The following is an 18,065-nucleotide window of genomic DNA, read 5'->3' as shown; positions in this document are numbered from 1 at the left end:
GCTATCAAACTAGATGCTAAACATTGGGAGCAAGCATCTGCCGTAGTTCTTAGAAATGTTCCTCTGTGTAGAATAATAAAAAAGATGATGTCTTATAACGGCATGTAAGGCAGTGGTCGCCAGCCTTTCATTGAAAGCCACATTCAGGTCTGAGAGATGGTTGGGAGCCACATAAGGCCCTCTTCTCTCCCTATAGTAGTAACAGCCAAAGCTTCCCCATAGGAAGCACACCTAGATGTTCTGCCCTTCTCCCTTATTGGCAGTATACTTAAATCTAGGGGTTGTTATTATTATTATTTTTTATTATTATAGCACCATTTATTTCCCACTTTACACCAATTCGGTATTCTTCCATCAAGCACTGCCACCCCACTATTGCATATTCTTCAAAGCCACGTTTAACTAGCAGTATCCTCCTAACCCCACCTTACCATATTACATACTTACATAGGTAGAAAAAATACCTTTTTTGTCACCAAATTATAAGCCACAATGTTATGTGTACTGAGGAAATCATCCAGTCCTTTTGTAAATGCTGTTCTAGTGTCTTCCATTTCTACATCTTATGGTCAGGCATTCCACAGTCTGACTGCTCTAACTGTAAAGAACCCCTTCCTATTTAGCTGCTGGAATCTCCTTTCTTCTCCCTGAAATGAGTGCCCCTGGTCCTTTTGTATGGTCTTTGGAAGGAATAAGTCATGGGTCAATCATTTATATTGACCACACATTTATTCCCCGCATACCCTGAGATCTGTTCTTCTGTGCGGGACTACTCACAAAAGTCGCCATCTGGAGTTCTTCTCTTCATAGGTGTTTGCTACAAGCCACAGGTTGAGGACTGCCGGTGTAAGGGATCACATTGCCAATGACGAATACCTTAGTTTGACGTTGTCTTTTGCAGATTGTTTCACCATAGTTCTGGTAGTCTGCTGTATGCCTCAGGGGCATGTCAAGGGGGTTTGTGCGTGTTACAATTGGCTCCCTTGTGTGGGTATAGGTCTTTATTCTATGAGCAGCCCATCACTGTAATCTTGTATTCTCCCACAGGTAGTGATGCTAGTTCTAGCCTGGAAATTGGATGCACAGAATATGGGCTACTTTACATTACAAGAATGGTTGAAAGGAATGACTTCCCTACAGTGAGTGCTTGTCTAATCATGACCTGTCGAAATGAAATTGTCCACTACTCTGCACTCGCAACTCAATCTGAGTGGTTGTAATAACTAAACCATTAGCAAATTGTGCCAAAGTTGTAAAAAAAAATATATATATAATATATTACTAGCTATTGAACCCGTTCTACGCCCGGGTGGCGAGCCTTTATATTGGTATATTGTCTCCATCATGGTATGTGCTGCTCCATCCTGCGTCCCCATCCTGTCATGCGCTGCTCCATCCTGCGTCCCCATCCTGTCATGTGCTGCTCCATCCTGCGTCCCCATCCTGTCATGCGCTGCTCCATCCTGCGTCCCCATCCTGTCATGTGCTGCTCCATCCTGCGTCCCCATCCTGTCATGTGCTGCTCCATCCTGCGTTCCCTTTCCTGTCATGCGCTGCTCCCATCCTGCGTCTCCATCCTGTCATGCGCTGCTCCATCCTGCGTCCCCATCCTTATGTGCTGCTGCATCCTGCGTCCCCATCCTTATGTGCTGCTGCATCCTGCGTCCCCATCCTTATGTGCTGCTGCATCCTGCGTCCCCATCCTTATGTGCTGCTGCATCCTGCGTCCCCATCCTTATGTGCTGCTGCATCCTGCGTCCCCATCCTTATGTGCTGCTGCATCCTGCGTCCCCATCCTTATGTGCTGCTGCATCCTGCGTCCCCATCCTTATGTGCTGCTGCATCCTGCGTCCCCATCCTTATGTGCTGCTCCATCCTGCGTCCCCATCCTTATGTGCTGCTGCATCCTGCGTCCCCATCCTTATGTGCTGCTGCATCCTGCGTCCCCATCCTTATGTGCTGCTCCATCCTGCGTCCCCATCCTTATGTACTGCTGCATCCTGCGTCCCCATCCTTATGTGCTGCTGCATCCTGCGTCCCCATCCTTATGTTCATGCTGCATCCTGCGTCCCCATCCTTATGTGCTGCTGCATCCTGCGTCCCCATCCTTATGTGCTGCTGCATCCTGCGTCCCCATCCTTATGTGCTGCTGCATCCTGCGTCCCCATCCTTGTGCTGCTCCATCCTGCGTCCCCATCCTTATGTGCTGCTCCCATCCTGCGTCCCCATCCTTATGTTCATGCTGCATCCTGCGTCCCCATCCTGTTATGTGCTGCTCCATCCTGCGTCCCCATCCTTATGTGCTGCTCCATCCTGCGTCCCCATCCTTATGTGCTGCTCCATCCTGCGTCCCCATCCTTATGTGCTGCTCCATCCTGCGTCCCCATCCTTATGTGCTGCTCCATCCTGCGTCCCCATCCTTATGTGCTGCTGCATCCTGCGTCCCCATCCTTATGTGCTGCTCCATCCTGCGTCCCCATCCTTATGTGCTGCTCCATCCTGCGTCCCCATCCTTATGTGCTGCTGCATCCTGCGTCCCCATCCTTATGTGCTGCTCCATCCTGCGTCCCCATCCTTATGTGCTGCTCCCATCCTGCGTCCCCATCCTTATGTGCTGCTCCATCCTGCGTCCCCATCCTTATGTGCTGCTCTATCCTGCGTCCCCATACTGCCTCTGACCCGCTCGGCGCCGAGTGCTGGGGGGCCTGAGCAGGCGGGGACACCGGCGCGCTGTGGGGGTCAGGTGCCGGTATCGCCGCCAGCTCAGGCCCCCCCAGCACTTACTATACTCACCTGTCCGGCGCCGCCATCTTCCCGGTCTCCTGGCTGTGACTGTTCAGTCAGAGGGCGGCGCCGGCGCGCATTAAGCGCGTCATCGCGCCCTCTGAACTGAAGGTCACAGGCCGAAGACCGGGAAGATGGCGCCGCTCAGCGATGGAACGGGGACAGGTGAATATAGGCCGATACTCACCCTCCTGGCGGTCCCTGCTTCTGCGGTGGAGATCGCGGTGTGTGTTCAGTGTGAACGCACACCGCGATCTCCCGGGAGCGTCGCTCTGTGAGGCCCAGACTGCGCCGGCGCTTGCGCAGTCTATAGAGGCTTCGGACAGAGTGACGCTCCCAGCGTTATATTATAGATTATATATCTCAACATACACTTTTTTTTGTGTGTTGTTGTTGCAGTACGAGTTGTTTTTTAATGACCGCTTCAAAATGACAGAACCTTTTTTGCTAAAACTTGGCCAATTATCCAAGTTATTACTTGTTTTCATAGCGATGGGACTTCTTTTTGTCTGCTACAAATATTCAGGGCCAACTACGGTATTTATGAATACCTCCTCGTGTTTGAAATTTACTTGTTTTTCTTAAACCTTTTTTTTTGGCTTGTTTATGCTCCAGGCCCACTGATGGATCATGTGTTTAGGGTTTCCTTAGTATTTCACGTTTGATATTTCATCAGCTGTGGAATACTAAGGGAATGATGAAAACCTGATCTGTTGTTGGTCCATGAGGACCGGGAAACATGGGAGTGGGTGGAACATTCCTGTAGCAAAAATGTACGTCATGGTTCATTAACACGGTTATGTTAAAGAAAGTTTTGATTATAACATATTTTAATGTAGGGCCTATTTACCCTTTTTAAAGTGATTTTGCCGGGTTCAAATACAATTCTTCAGACACCCTTTGACTGCGGATTGCCGAATCTTGACAGTGTGCAGTGTTCACCTTGTCAGGATTCCTGAGTTTTTTAACTTCACATTTTTGGTGCGTCAAAAATACAGCACCTTTATAAAGTTCCAGCAAAGTGGATGGGATTTATAGACCTCTTATTCCTAATATGCTTTCTCCCCCCCACAGAATAAACTGACCTGCAATTTGTGTTTTCGAATCCGCAACATGCCATTTTCTCTTGTGGGTATTCTGAGTGTTATATTCAGATTTTCCCTATAGACTAGCATTAGTAATCTACATAGCACATCTCATGCAGATCCGTTTCCGGCCCATAGATCCTAACGGTTCATTTACATATAGGACAAATGTGGACTTCTCTGGAATAAGATATTGATTCACAGATATCAAGGTGTCATATTATTCATCTTCCGGTGACCTGCATGCCCCTATAGATGGCTTAAGATCCCACTGACAGATGCCCGTTAAAGCATAGCATACCAAAAAGACAAAAACCACAGTATCAAAAAACGCATGTAAAAAGATGCACCTAAAAAAAAAAAAAGCAGTGAAAAAAACTCGAATAACCTAATTTTACCTAAAAGATGTAGAAAATGTGAAGACAAAACCTCCCCAATAAAAGTGTTACCAGGAGTGCTTCTTTATTGTTCTTTTGAGAGACGTGGGTGAGAATCTAGTTTTACGAATCACACAATAGAGTGGAATCCTGACAGTGTGAACATTGCACATTACCGCAATTTGCTGTCAAATTGAGACATTTCTCTTGAGCCCAGAAAACCCCTTTAATGGTTTTGGTTTCTTTGATTTCTCTGTAGGGGTCATAAGTTATCTGTTTGAATGAAATTGCTCAATTATCCATTTAAAGCTAAAACGTGAACCAATCCTTGACTTTCCTGTGGCATCTTTCTCTAAAGCTGGATTCACACCTTGTGCATGATTTTTACTAAACTGAAATCTACATAGTGTCTACAACAGAAATCCATGCATGTTTTCTGCTCTTATTCATGGATTTTTATGTGCATTTTTCGTTGCGGAAAACTATTCTATAAACAACGCAGAGAAGCGGTTTAACCTGCGGGTTCCAAGGTCCCCATCGGACCGAGTGGTTAAAAACAGTACAAAAGGGTGGTGTTTCCGCTGAAGAAATAGACATGTTACAGCTTTAAAAAGTGATGCAAAAATAAATTAATGTTCAGATACAGCAACAAAAAACGCTACATGTGGATGAGATTGAAATAAAACTCGTCCACTTTGCGGATTTAAGGAGTGTAAAGTCCACACCAAGTTTGCAATATTTTTGCCCCAGTACAGTATGAGTGCATGTAAAATCCATGTGATTTCATGTATTTTCGAAATAGATTTTTTTCAGACTGATTTGTAAGAACCGATGCCAAGATATCCCATTCATTAACATACGGACAGTGTATTTCTTAAGTACCTTTCTCTGCTGATTGTGTTCATAATCATTGGTATTAGTGAGGTACAACATGAAATGCTTATCTGGGCTCGTTGGCATAGGGCCGGGCGTTTGGCTACCTTTTCTGTTAGGACTTTTCCGTGTATTTTTTGTGGTGTAGTAATGGTGGGGCCCTTACCACATCACTATCGCCAGGTCCTTACACTGTAACTGATCGTATAAGACTCACGTCTGTGCCTTCTCTTTCAGATGTGACGCCACTGAAAAACTTAGGAATACTTTGGATTACTTGAGATCTTTGTTAAATGAGCCAGCTAATTTTAAACTTATTTATAGATATGCTTTTGATTTTGCACGGGTAAGTAAAATTTTATTAGAAAGGTAACATCAGCCGTTGATATGCAGGACTGAAATCTAGTGTAGAATTTCAGAAGGCTAGGAGCAGAAGACTGAGCTGAAATGGCTAATGATCAGCTAAATGTGAGACTGTATAGGTAACATGGATATGATTGTGCACGGCGCACCTGCTGCAACAGCGACCGCCGCGTGCTCCGTTGGGTAGCCATCATCTCTGACAGTGACATTTCACTGTCTCAGTCGTGTGGTGTAATCATTATAGCACCCATCAGTTTCCCCCACTACGAGGTGACTGAGATATCGGTAACCCAGCTTCATAGGAAACCGGTACTATTACTATATACTGCAATCGCAGTATAGAGCACAAGCTGTCATAGGTTCAAGTCCCCTAGAGAAACTAAAAATGTTTTTCAAAAAATACTAAATGTAAAATATACAATTGGCTCTCTTTTTCCAGATCAAAATAAAAAAAATAAATATACTTTGTGTTTGTCATGTTGTAAAAGCCCAATCTATCAAAATACACAAAATATATACAGTTCTCACTAAATTAGGATATCAGCAAAAAGTTAATTTATTTCAGTTCTTCAATACAAAAAAAGTAAATCTCATATATTTTGTAGTCATTATAAACAGAGTGATGTATTTCAAGTGCTTATTTCTGTTAATGTTGATGATTATTGCTTACAACCAATGAAAACCCAAAAGTCATTATCTCAGTAAATTAGAATAATTAACAAAAAACACCTGCAAAGGCTTCCTAAGCGCTTAAAAAAGTCTTAGTCTGTTCCAGTAGGCTCCACAATCATGGGGAAGACTGCTGACGTGACAGATGTACGAAAGGCAGCCAGTGGCACTCCACAAGGAGGGTAAGCCACAAAAGGTCATTGCTAAAGAAGCTGGCTGTTCAGAGTGCTGTATCCAAGCATATGAATCGAAAGTTGAATGGAAGGAAAAAGTGTGGTAGAAAAAAATGCACAAGCAACCGGGATAACCACAGCCTTGAAAGGATTCAGGAAAGGCCATTCAAAAATTTGAGGGAGATTCACAAGGAGTGGACTGCTGCTGGAGTCATTGCTTCAAGAGCCACCACACACAGACGTATCCAGGACATGGGCTACAAGTGTCACATTCCTTGTGTCAAGCCACCCATAACCAATAGACAACGCCAGAAGCGTCTTACCTGGGCCAAGGAGAAAAAGAACTGGGCTGTTGCTCAGTGGTCCAAGGTGTTGTTTTCAGATGAAAGTCAATTTTGCATTTCATTTATAAATCAAGGTCCCAGAGTCTGGAGGAAGAGTGGAGAGGCCACAATCCAAGCTGCTTGAGTTCTAGTGTGAAGTTTGGTTTGGGGAGCTGTCATCTGCTGGTGTAGGTCCACTGTGTTTTATCAAGGGCAAATTCAGCGCAGCCATCTACCAGAAAACACTTCTTGCTTCCCTCTGCAGACAAGCTTTTTGTAGATAGACATTTAATTCTCCACACTGCCAAAAGTACCAATACCTGGTTTAAAAACAACAGTATCACTGTGCTTGATTGGCAGCAAACCCGCCTGACCTTAACCCCATAGAGAATCTATGGGATATTGTTAAGAGGAAGATGAGAAACACCAGACCCAACAATGCAGACGAGCTGAAGGCTGCTAACAAAGCAACCTGGGCTTCCATAACCCCTCAGCAGTGCCATAGGCTGATCGCCTCATGCCACGCCGCATTGGCGCAGTTATTGATGTAATAGGAGTGCCGACTAAGTATTGAGTGCATGTACTGAACATACATTTCAGTAGGCCAACATTTCAGATTTTGAAATCATTTTTCAAGCTGGTGTTATGAAGTATTCTAATTTACTGACGTAATGACTTTTTTTTGTCCTTTCTCATTCTTGGGTCCTATACCAGAGCCCTGGGAGTTTAAGGGTAGAGATGAGGAACATTTGGATGTTCGGGTCCAGCCGAGCAGTTACAAAAAGTTTGGGATCGGGTACCAGAACAGCACTCGAATGGGGGGCTCGAACATCCAGTGTTTGCTGCGCTGTTATGTGCATGACAGTTCGTCAAACACCGCTTCTGATTGGTGGTGAAATCCTCCCCGCCGATCAGAGAGACGCGGTTCCCACACTGTCAGAAGATGGCGGGAGCGCTCTGCTGTGATCGGAGGTATAAAGTTTACCCCCGTCACTGGTGTCAGCTGATGGAACAACTGCTCCCATCATCTGACACCTGCTACCGCTAATAACAGCGAGAGCAGGAGCTGCGGATGGGAGTATTCATCTGTCGCTCCTGTTCTGTAAATAAATAATTTAAAAAAAAAACGGCGTGGGTTCCCCTGAATTTTTGATAACCAGCCAGGCAAAACTCACAGCTGGGGGGCTGCAACCATCAGCTGACAGCTTCAGCAAGGCTAGTGATCAAGAATAGAGGTGTCCTCACGCTGTATTTTTTATTTTTTAAATAATTTTAAAAAAAACGTGGGGGTACCCCCATTTTTGACAATGCTAAAGCAGACACCTAGGGGCTGGTATTCTCAGGCTGGTAAGGGGCCGTGGATATTGCTCCCCTACCCCAGTCTAAAAATAACTGTGTGTGTGTGTATTTTGATAGATTGGACTTCTACAACATGACAAACACCAATTGTGTTTTTATTGTGATATTTTTCAATTTGTTAAAAGATCCAAAATGTTTTCAAGGGGCTAGGATCTTGCCAATTTCTAATGCTAATTTTAATGTAGTAATAAATAGGATCAGGTTTCTTGATCATGCCATCTATAGACTGTTATTTCTTTTCTGCTAACCCCATATAATACTAAGATGACTGGTCATTAGAGGTTAGTGGTATCTGTACTTTATATTTCTGTCATCAGTCACAGTTTGTAAGTAAGGCCGGAGTCACACTACAGCGAGATACGGCCGAGTCTCGCAGGTTAAAACCAAGCTCTGGCACCAGCACTCCGGAGCGGAGCGTGCGGCTCCATGTGTTGCTATGCGGCCGCCCGCTCCGCTCCGGAGTGCCGGTGCCAGAGCTTGGTTTTAACCTGCGAGACTCGGCCGTATCTCTCTGTGTGTGATCCCGGCCTAAGATGCTTATTCTGCACATCGCTTATTATGAAATACTGTGAATACATCTCCAGCTGTCTTAGTTTTATACTCCTAAGGTTTTTTTTCTCCATTTTTCTTACATTGATTTTTCTTTTATATTGTTTTTTTAGGAAAAAGATCAGCGGAGTTTAGATATGAATACAGCAAAGTGTATGTTAGGACTCTTATTAGGAAAAACGTGGCCTCTGTTTCCAGTGTTTCATCAGTTTCTAGAGGTATGATTCTGTTTTTGCAATCTGCATTCTGTGAAGCTTTGTAAGACTGGACTCACACATTGTGATAGGTCTGCGTGGACAAAAGCCACATATTGCTATGTTTGTGTGGTGTAGACTGCATTCACACTTAAGGTACCTTCACACATAACGATATTGTTAACGATATCGTTGCTATTTGTGACGTAGCAACGATATCGTTAATGAAATCGTTATGTGTGACAGCGACCAACGATCAGGCCCCTGCTGGGAGATCGTTGGTCGCTGAATAAAGTCCAGAACTTTATTTCGTCGCTGGACTCCCTGGAGACATCGCTGGATCGGCGTGTGTGACACCGATCCAGCGATGTCTTCACTGGTAACCAGGGTAAACATCGGGTAACTAAGCGCAGGGCCGCGCTTAGTAACCCGATGTTTACCCTGGTTACCATGCTAAAAGTAAAAAAAAACAAACACTAGATACTTACCTACCGCTGTCTGTCCTCCAGCGCTGCGCTCTGCACTCCTCCTGTACTGGCTGTGAGCCGGAAAGCAGAGCGGTGACGTCACCGCTCTGCTTTCCGGCTCCCAGACAGTACAGGAGGAGAGCAGAGAAGCAGAGCGCAGCGCTGGAGGACAGACGGCTGTAGGTAAGTATCTAGTGTTTGTTTTTTTTTTACTTTTAGCATGGTAACCAGGGTAAACATCGGGTTACTAAGCGCGGCCCTGCGCTTAGTTACCCGATGTTTACCCTGGTTACCGGCATCATTGGTCGCTGGAGAGCGGTCTGTGTGACACCTCTCCAGCGACCAAACAGCGACGCTGCAGCGATCCGGATCGTTGTCGGTATCGCTGCAGCGTCGCTAAATGTGAAGGGGCCTTAAGGAGTTACACCGCAGCTAGAAACCACGACACCCGTGTGCTGCAGAGGTCTTATCACTGTTTCCCTGCACAGTCACTTACTTTCACAGAGAAACTGCTGTCTAACTTTACAGACCGCATAGCCTGTTGTAACAACCGCATGAATGTAACGACCGCACGGACATTCAGGTGAATCGGCTGTTTGCCTGCGCAAGATTGTGATTGTGCAGGGACACATTCTAAAGACGTGTGAACACAACCTTGCATGTAGAACTTTTTCTTTTCTTTTATGTTTTAGTTTTAACCCCTTCAAGACGCAGCCATTTTTCATTTTCGTTTTTCGCTCCCCTCCTTCCCAGAGTCATAACTTTTTTTTTTTTTTTTTCTGTCCATATGGCCATGCAAGGGCTTGGTTTTTGCAGGATGAGTTGCACTTTTTAACGTCACCATTGGTTTTACCATGTCTTTTTGTACTAGAAAACGGGGAAAGAAATTCCAAGTGTGGAGAAATTGCAAAAAAAAGTGCAATCCCACACTTGTTTTTTGTTTGGCTTTTTTGCTAGATTCACTAAATGCTAAAACTGACCTGCCATTATGATTCTCCAGGTCATTACGAGTTCGTAGGCATCAAACATATCTAGGTTATTTTTTATCTAAGTAGTGAAAAAAAATTCCAAACTTTGCTATAAAAAAAAAAAAATTTAAAAAATAAATTGCGCAATTTTCTTATACCCGTAGCGTTTCCATTTTTCAGGATCTCGGGTCAGGTGAGGGCTTATTTTTTGCGTTCCGAGCTAACGTTTTTAATTATACCACTTTTGTGCAGCTACGTTCTTTTGATCGCCCATTATTGCATTATAACCCCTTCCCGACCCATGACGCCACGTAGGCGTCATGAAAGTTGGTGCCAATCCGACCCATGACGCCTATGTAGCGTCATGGAAAGATCGCGTCCCTGCAGATCGGGTGAAAGGGTTAACTCCAATTTCACCCGATCTGCAGGGACAGGGCGATTTTGTAATATTTCACCTAAAAAACTGGTGAAATATTACAATCCAGCCATGGCCGATGCTGCAATATCATCGGCCATGGCTGGAAACACTGATGTGCCAGCCCCCCCCCCCCCCCCAGGTTATTCCGCAGCATGTGCGCAGCGTTTTTTTGTAAACTCATGGGAAACTGCTGTGGACCCGCAGCGGCGGAAACGCTGTGGATCCGCAGCGCTTTCCGCATCGTGTGCACATACCCTTAGAATTAGGCTATGTGCACACGGTGTGGATTTGGCTGCAGATCCGCAGCAGATTTGGCTGTGGACCCGCAGCGGATTGGCCGCTGCGGATTCGTAGCAGTTTTCAATCAGCTTTACAGTTCCATGTAAACCTATGGAAAACCAAATCCACTGTGCCCATGGTGCGGAATATACCGTGCGGAAACGCTGCGTTGTATTTTCCGCAGCATGTCAATTCTTTGTGCGGATTCCGCAGCGTTTTACACCTGTTCCTCAATAGGAATCCGCAGGTGACATCGACACAAAAAACACTGGAAATCCGCGGTAAATCCACAGGTAAAACGCAGTGCCTTTTACCCGCGGATTTTTCAAAAATGGTGCGGAAAAATCTCACACGATTCCGCAACGTGGGCACATAGCCTTAGGGTTAGGATTGGAATTAGAGTTAGGGTTGGAATTAGGGCTAGGGTTGGAAATAGGGTTAAGATTAGGCTTGTGGTTAGGGGTGTGTTGGGGTTAGGGTTTGGATTAAGGTTAGGATTATGGTTAGGGTTGGGATTAGGGTTAGGGGTGTGTTGGGGTTAGGGCCGTGGTTAGGGGTGTGTTGGGGTTAGGGTTGTGATTAGGGTTATGGCTAGAGTTGAGATTAGGGTTAGGGGTGTGTTGGGGTTAGTGTTGAAGTTAGAATTGAGGGGTTTCCACTGTTTAGGCACATCAGGGGTCTCCAAACGCAACATGGCGCCACCATTGATTCCAGCCAATCTTGCGTTCAAAAAGTCAAATGGTGCTCCCTCCCTTCCGAGCCTCGACGTGCGCCAAAACCGTGGTTTACCCCCACATGTGGGGTACCAGCATACTCGGGACAAACTAGGCAACAACTATTGGGGTCCAATTTCTCCTGCTACCCTTGTGAAAATAAAAAACTGCTTGCTAAAACATCATTTTTGAGGAAAGAAAAATTATTTTTTTATTTTCACGGCTCTGCATTATAAACTTCTGTGAAGCACGTGGGGGTTCAAAGTGCTCACCACATATCCAGATAAGTTCCTTTTGGGGGTCTAGTTTCCAAAATAGGGTTACTTGTGGGGGGGGTTTACTGTTTAGGCACATCAGGGGCTCTGCAAATGCAACGTGATGCCCGAAGTCCATCAAAGTCTGCATTTCAAAACGCCACTACTTCCCTTCCGAGCCCCGACGTGTGCCCAATCAGTAGTTTACCCCCTCATATGGGGTATCCGCGTACTCAGGACAAACTGGACAACAACTTTTGGGGTCCAATTTCTCCTGTTACTCTTGTGAGAATAAAAAATTGTGGGCTAAAAAATTTTTGAGGAAAGAAAAATTATTTTTTATTTTTACGGCTCTGCCTTATAAACTTCTGTGAAGCACTTGGGGGTTTAAAGTGGTCACCGCACATCTAGATAAGCTCCTTGGGAGGTCTAGTTTCCAAAATGGAGTCACATTTGGGGGAGCTCAAATGTTTAGGCACACAGGGGCTCTCCAAACGCGACATGGTGTCAGCTAACGATTGGAGCCAATTTATCATTCAAAAAGTCAAATGGCGCTCCTTCCCTTCCAAGCCCGGCCGTGTGCTCAAACAGTGGTTTACCCCCACATGTGAGGTATCAGTGTACTCAGGAGAAATTGCCCAATAAATTTTAGGATCCATTTTATCCTGTTGCCCATGTGGAAATGAACAAATTGAGGCTAAAAGAAATTTTTTGTGAAAAAAAAAAAAGTACTTTTTCATTTTTACGGATCAATTTGTGAAGCACCTGGGGGTTCAAAGTGCTCACTATGCATCTAGATAAGTTCCTTGGGGGGTCTAGTTTCCAAAATGGAGTCACATGTGGAGGAGCGGGAGCTCCTATGATTAGGCACACATGGGCTCTCCAAACGCGACATGGTGTCCGCTAAAGATTGGAGCCAATTTTTCATTGAAAAAGTCAAATGGCGCTCCTTCCCTTCCGAGCCCTGTCGTGCGCCCAAACAGTAGTCTCCTCCCCCCCCACATATGGGGTATCAGTGTACTCAGGACAAATTGTACAATAACTTTTGGTGTCCAGTTTCTCTTTTTAACCTTGGGAAAACAAAAAAATTGTTGCTAAAAGATCATTTTTGTGACTAAAAAGTTAAATGTTCATTTTTTTCCTTCCATGTTGCTTCTGCTGCTGTGAAGCACCTGAAGGGTTAATAAACTTCTTGAATGTGGTTTTGTGTACCTTGAGGGGTGCAGGTTTTAGAATGGTGTCACACTTGGGTATTTTCAGCCATATAGACCCCTCAAACTGACTTCAAATGTGAGGTGCTCCCTAAAAAAAAAATGGTTTTGTAAATTTTGCTGTAAAAATGAGAAATCGCTGGTCAACTTTTAACCCTTATAACTTCCTAGCAAAAAAAAATTTGTTTCCAAAATTGCGCTGATGTAAAGTAGACATGTGGGAAATGTTATTTATTAACTATTTTGTGTCACATAACTCTTGTTTAACAGAATAAAAATAAAAAATTTGAAAATTGCGAAATTTTCAAAATTTTAGCCAAATTTCCATTTTTTTCTTAACAAATAAACACAAAAGTTATTGACCTAAATTAACCACTAACATGAAGCCCAATATGTCACGAAAAAACAATCTCAGAACCGCTAGGATTCGTTGAAGTGTTCCTGAGTTATTACCTCATAAAGGGACACTGGTCAGAATTGCAAAAAAACGGCCAGGTCATTAAGGTCAATATAATTTCTCAAGCTTGAGAGAGGATATTGCATCCGAATCGTTGCCACGCCGTTTGGGCAATAAAGTCCACTTTATTCCTTTTTTATTTCTATTTTTAAAGCAATTTGAACATTGGTTGGGGAAGCTTTGCACATCATTGAGGTAGTATTTGATGCTGTGTGTGTGTATGTATATATGTATATAATTTATTACAGACCAAAAGTTTGGACACACCTTCTCATTTAACCCCTTTCTGACCTCGGACGGGTTAGTACGTCCGAGGTCAGAAGCCCCGCTTTGATGCAGGGCTCCGCGGTGAGCCCGCATCAAAGCCGGGACATGTCAGCTGTTTTGAACAGCTGACATGTGCCCGTAATAGGCGCGGGCAGAATCGCGATCTGCCCACACCTATAAACTAGTTAAATGCCGCTGTCAAACGCAGACAGCGGCATTTAACTACCGCTTCCGGCCGGAAATGCCGTCATCGCCGACCCCCGTCACATGATCGGGGGTCGGCGATGCGTCAGGATGGTAACCATAGAGGTCCTAGAGACCTCTATGGTTACTGATCACCGGTGGCTGTGAGCGCCACCCTGATGTCGGCGCTCACAGCACGCCTCCATTTCTGCTACATAGCAGCGATCAGCAGATCACCACTTAGATAAAAAATAACCTAGTCATGTTAGGTGTCAATGAACTCGTACTGACCTGGAGAATCATAATGTCAGGTCAGTTTTAGCATTTAGTGAATCTAGCAAAAAAGCCAAACAAAAAAACAAGTGTGGGACTTTTTTGCAATTTCACTGCGCTTGGAATTTTTTTCCCGTTTTCTAGTACATGACATGCTAAAACCAATGATGATGTCGTTCAAAAGTACAACTCGTCCCGCAAAAAATAAGCCCTCACATGGCCAAATTGACGGAAAAATAAAAAAGTTATGGCTCTGGGAAGGAGGGGAGTGAAAAACGAACACTGGAAAACGAAAAATCCCAAGGTCATGAAGGGGTTAAAGATTTTTCTGTATTTTCATGGCTATGAAAATTGTACATTCACACTGAAGGCATCAAAACTATGAATTATGTGGAATTATATACTTAACAAAAAAGTGTGAAACAACTGAAAATATGTCTTATATTCTAGGTTCTTCAAAGTAGCCACCTTTTGCTTTGATGACTGCTTTGCACACTCTTGGCATTCTCTTGATGAGCTTCAAGAGGTAGTCACCAGAAATGGTCTTCCAGCAATCTTGAAGGAGTTCCCAGAGATGCTTAGCATTTGTTGGCCCTTTTGCCTTCACTCCAGATCACCCCAAACCATCTCGATTGGGTTCAGGTCTGGTGACTGTGGAGGCCAGGTCATCTGGCGTAGCACCCCATCACTCTCCTTCTTGGTCAAATAGCCCTTACACAGCCTTGAGGTGTGTTTGGGGTCATTGTCCTGTTGAAAAATAAATGATGGTCCAACTAAACGCAAACCGGATGGAATAGCATGCCACTGCAAGATGCTGTGATAGCCATGCTGGTTCAGTATGCCTTCAATTTTGAATAAATCCCCAACAGTGTCACCAGCAAAGCACTCCCACACCATCACACCTCCTCCTCCATGCTTCACGGTGGGAACCAGGCATGTAGATTCCACCCGTTCGCCTTTTCTGCGTCGCACAAACACATGGTGGTTGGAACCAAAGATTTCAGTTTTGGACCCATCAGACCAAAGCACAGATTTCCACTGGTCTAATGTCCATTCCTTGTGTTCTTTAGCCCAAAACAAGTCTCTTCTGCTTGTTGCCTGTCCTTAGCAGTGGTTTCCTAGCAGCTATTTTACCATGAAGACCTGCTGCACAAAGTCTCCTCTTAACAGTTGTAGAGATGTGTCTGCTGCTTGAATTCTGTGTGGCATTGACCTGGTCTCTAATCTGAGCTGCTGTTAAGGTACCGTCACACTAGACGATATCGCTAGCGATCCGTGACGTTGCAGCGTCCTCGCTAGCAATATCGTCCAGTGTGACAGGCAGCAGCGATCAGGCCCCTGCTGTGCTGTCGCTGGTCGGGGAAGAAAGTCCAGAACTTTATTTGGTCGCTGGACTCCCCGCAGACATCGCTGAATCGGCGTGTGTGACACCGATTCAGCGATGTCTTCACTGGTAACCAGGGTAAACATCGGGTAACTAAGCGCAGGGCCGCGCTTAGTAACCCGATGTTTACCCTGGTTACCATCCTAAAAGTAAAAAAAACAAACACTACATACTTACCTACAGCCGTCTGTCCTCCAGCGCTGTGCTCTGCACTCCTCCTGCTCTGGCTGTGAGCGCCGGTCAGCCGGAAAGCGCAGCGGTGACGTCACCGCTCTGCTTTCCGGCCGCTGTGCTCACACAGCCAGTACAGGAGGAGTGCAGAGCACAGCGCTGGAGGACAGACGGCTGTAGGTAAGTATGTAGTGTTTGTTTTTTTTACTTTTAGGATGGTAACCAGGGTAAACATCGGGTTACTAAGCGCGGCCCTGCGCTTAGTTACCCGATGTATACCCTGGTTACCGGCTTCGTTGGTCGCTGGAGAGCGGTCTGTGTGACAGCTCTCCAGCGACCAAACAGCGATGCTGCAGCGATCCGGATCGTTGTCGGTATCGCTGCAGCGTCGCGAAGTGTGACGGTACCTTTAACCTGCGATTTCTGAGGCTGGTGACTCTGATAAACTTATCCTCAGAAGCAGAGGTGACTCTTGGTCTTCCTTGATGGTTTTTGCAACTGCACTTGGTGACACTTTCAAAGTTTTCCCATTTATTTTTTTCGGACTGACTGACCTTCATTTCTTAAAGTAATGATGGCCACTCGTTTTTCTTTACTTGGGCTACGTTCACATTTGCGTTGTTGTGTGCTGCGTCAGCGACGCAACACACAACGCATGCAAAACGCTGCGTTTTGTGACGCATGCGTTCATTTTTATAGCGCAAAAAAAAAATGCAACAAGCTGCGTCCTCTGCGCCCTGACGCTTGCGCCCAAAAAACGCATGCGTCACAAAACGCATGTCCATGCGCCCCTCATGTTAAATATAGGGGCGCATGGCGCATGCGTCGCCGCGGTTGCGCCCGACGCGCCGCAAATGTGAACGTAGCCTTAGCTGCTTTTTTCTTGCCATAATACAAATTCTAACAGTCTATTCAGTAGGACTATCAGCTGTGTATCCAGCAGACTTCCGCACAACACAACTGATGGTCCCAACCCCATTTATAAGGCAAGAAATCCCACTTATTAAACCTGACAGGGCACACCTGTGAAGTGAAAACCATTCCCGGTGACTACCTCTTGAAGCTCATCAAGAGAATGCCAAGAGTTTGCAAAGCAGTCATCAAAGCAAAAGGTGGCTACCTTGAAGAACCTAGAATATAAGTCATAATTTCAGTTTGTTTCACACTTTTTTGTTAAGTATATATTTCCACATGTGTTCATTCATAGTTTTAATGCCCTCAGTGTGAATGTACAATTTTCATAGTCATGAAACTATACAGAAATTTTTTTAAATGAGGTGTGTCCAAACTTTTGCGCTGTACTGTGTATGTGTATATATATACTGTATATGTGTGTGTATATATATATATATATATATATATATATATATATATATATATATATATATATATATATATATATATATATATATATATATATATATATATATATATACATACAGTATATATATAATTTTTTTTTTTCTTTCATATTTTTTAAAACATTTCTTTTCCCATGGGAGGCTATAAGCTGGCATAGCCTGATCGGCTCTGCTACATCGAAGCGATGCTCTCATCTCTCCTATGTAGCTGAATTACAGCATTGTAGCATAGCAATCCGGCATCAACAACCATAGAGGTCTTCAATAGGCCTCTGGTTGTTATGCCGACGCATCGCTGACCCCCGATCATGTGCGCTTTTCCGGTTCGATGGCCGGAAGCGGTAGTTAAATGCTGCTGTCAGTTTGATAGCGGCATTTAACTAGTTAATAGCGGCGGGTGGATCGCGATTCCACCTGCCGCTATGGCGCGCACATGTCAGCTGTTCAAAACAGCTGACATGTCGCGGCTTTGATGTGGGCTCAGCGCCGGAGCCGACATCAAAGGGGGAGACACGACATGCGCAGTACTAGTACAGCGCATATTGTGAAGAGGTTAAGGTTGAAAATAGACTTGGGTTGAACTCTATGGACTTCACATTAGGGGAAAAATTCCTTCACTACCCCATACGGCAATCAGACTCATTCCCTATATCAACGCACCATCACAGAATCTATATAGTTACATAGGTTGAAATAACCTGTAATATTGTATTTATCAAGAAAAGCATCCAGATCTTTCTTGGAACTTTTTAATAGTGGATCAACCATTATAATGTCATGTGGCAGAGAGTTTCATAGTCTCACTCCTCGTACAGTAAAGAATCTGCATCTGATTATGATTAAACCTTCTTTCCTCCAGACGTAGAGGATGCCCCCTTGTCCCTGTCGCAGGCTTAGGTGTTAAAAGATC

The 18,065-nt window shown here is 44.7% G+C and overlaps 1 protein-coding gene across 1 annotated transcript in view; it reads left to right on the top strand.

Moving 5' to 3' along the window:
- DCUN1D4 (defective in cullin neddylation 1 domain containing 4) overlaps positions 1 to 18,065 on the top strand; it is a 93,005-nt gene that overhangs the window by 69,133 nt on the left and 5,807 nt on the right. Inside the window, exons 7-9 of the mRNA XM_069744485.1 lie at positions 1,048 to 1,139; positions 5,357 to 5,465; positions 8,669 to 8,773. Of these exons, the coding sequence (XP_069600586.1) occupies positions 1,048 to 1,139; positions 5,357 to 5,465; positions 8,669 to 8,773 (306 nt within the window). The remainder of the gene's footprint in view (positions 1 to 1,047; positions 1,140 to 5,356; positions 5,466 to 8,668; positions 8,774 to 18,065) is intronic.

The sequence above is a fragment of the Ranitomeya imitator genome, chromosome 1, assembly GCF_032444005.1.
Source record: "Ranitomeya imitator isolate aRanImi1 chromosome 1, aRanImi1.pri, whole genome shotgun sequence".
Taxonomy (NCBI): domain Eukaryota; kingdom Metazoa; phylum Chordata; class Amphibia; order Anura; family Dendrobatidae; genus Ranitomeya; species Ranitomeya imitator.
Note: the sequence above shows the minus strand (reverse complement) of the source record. Positions and strands in the feature narration are given on the sequence as shown.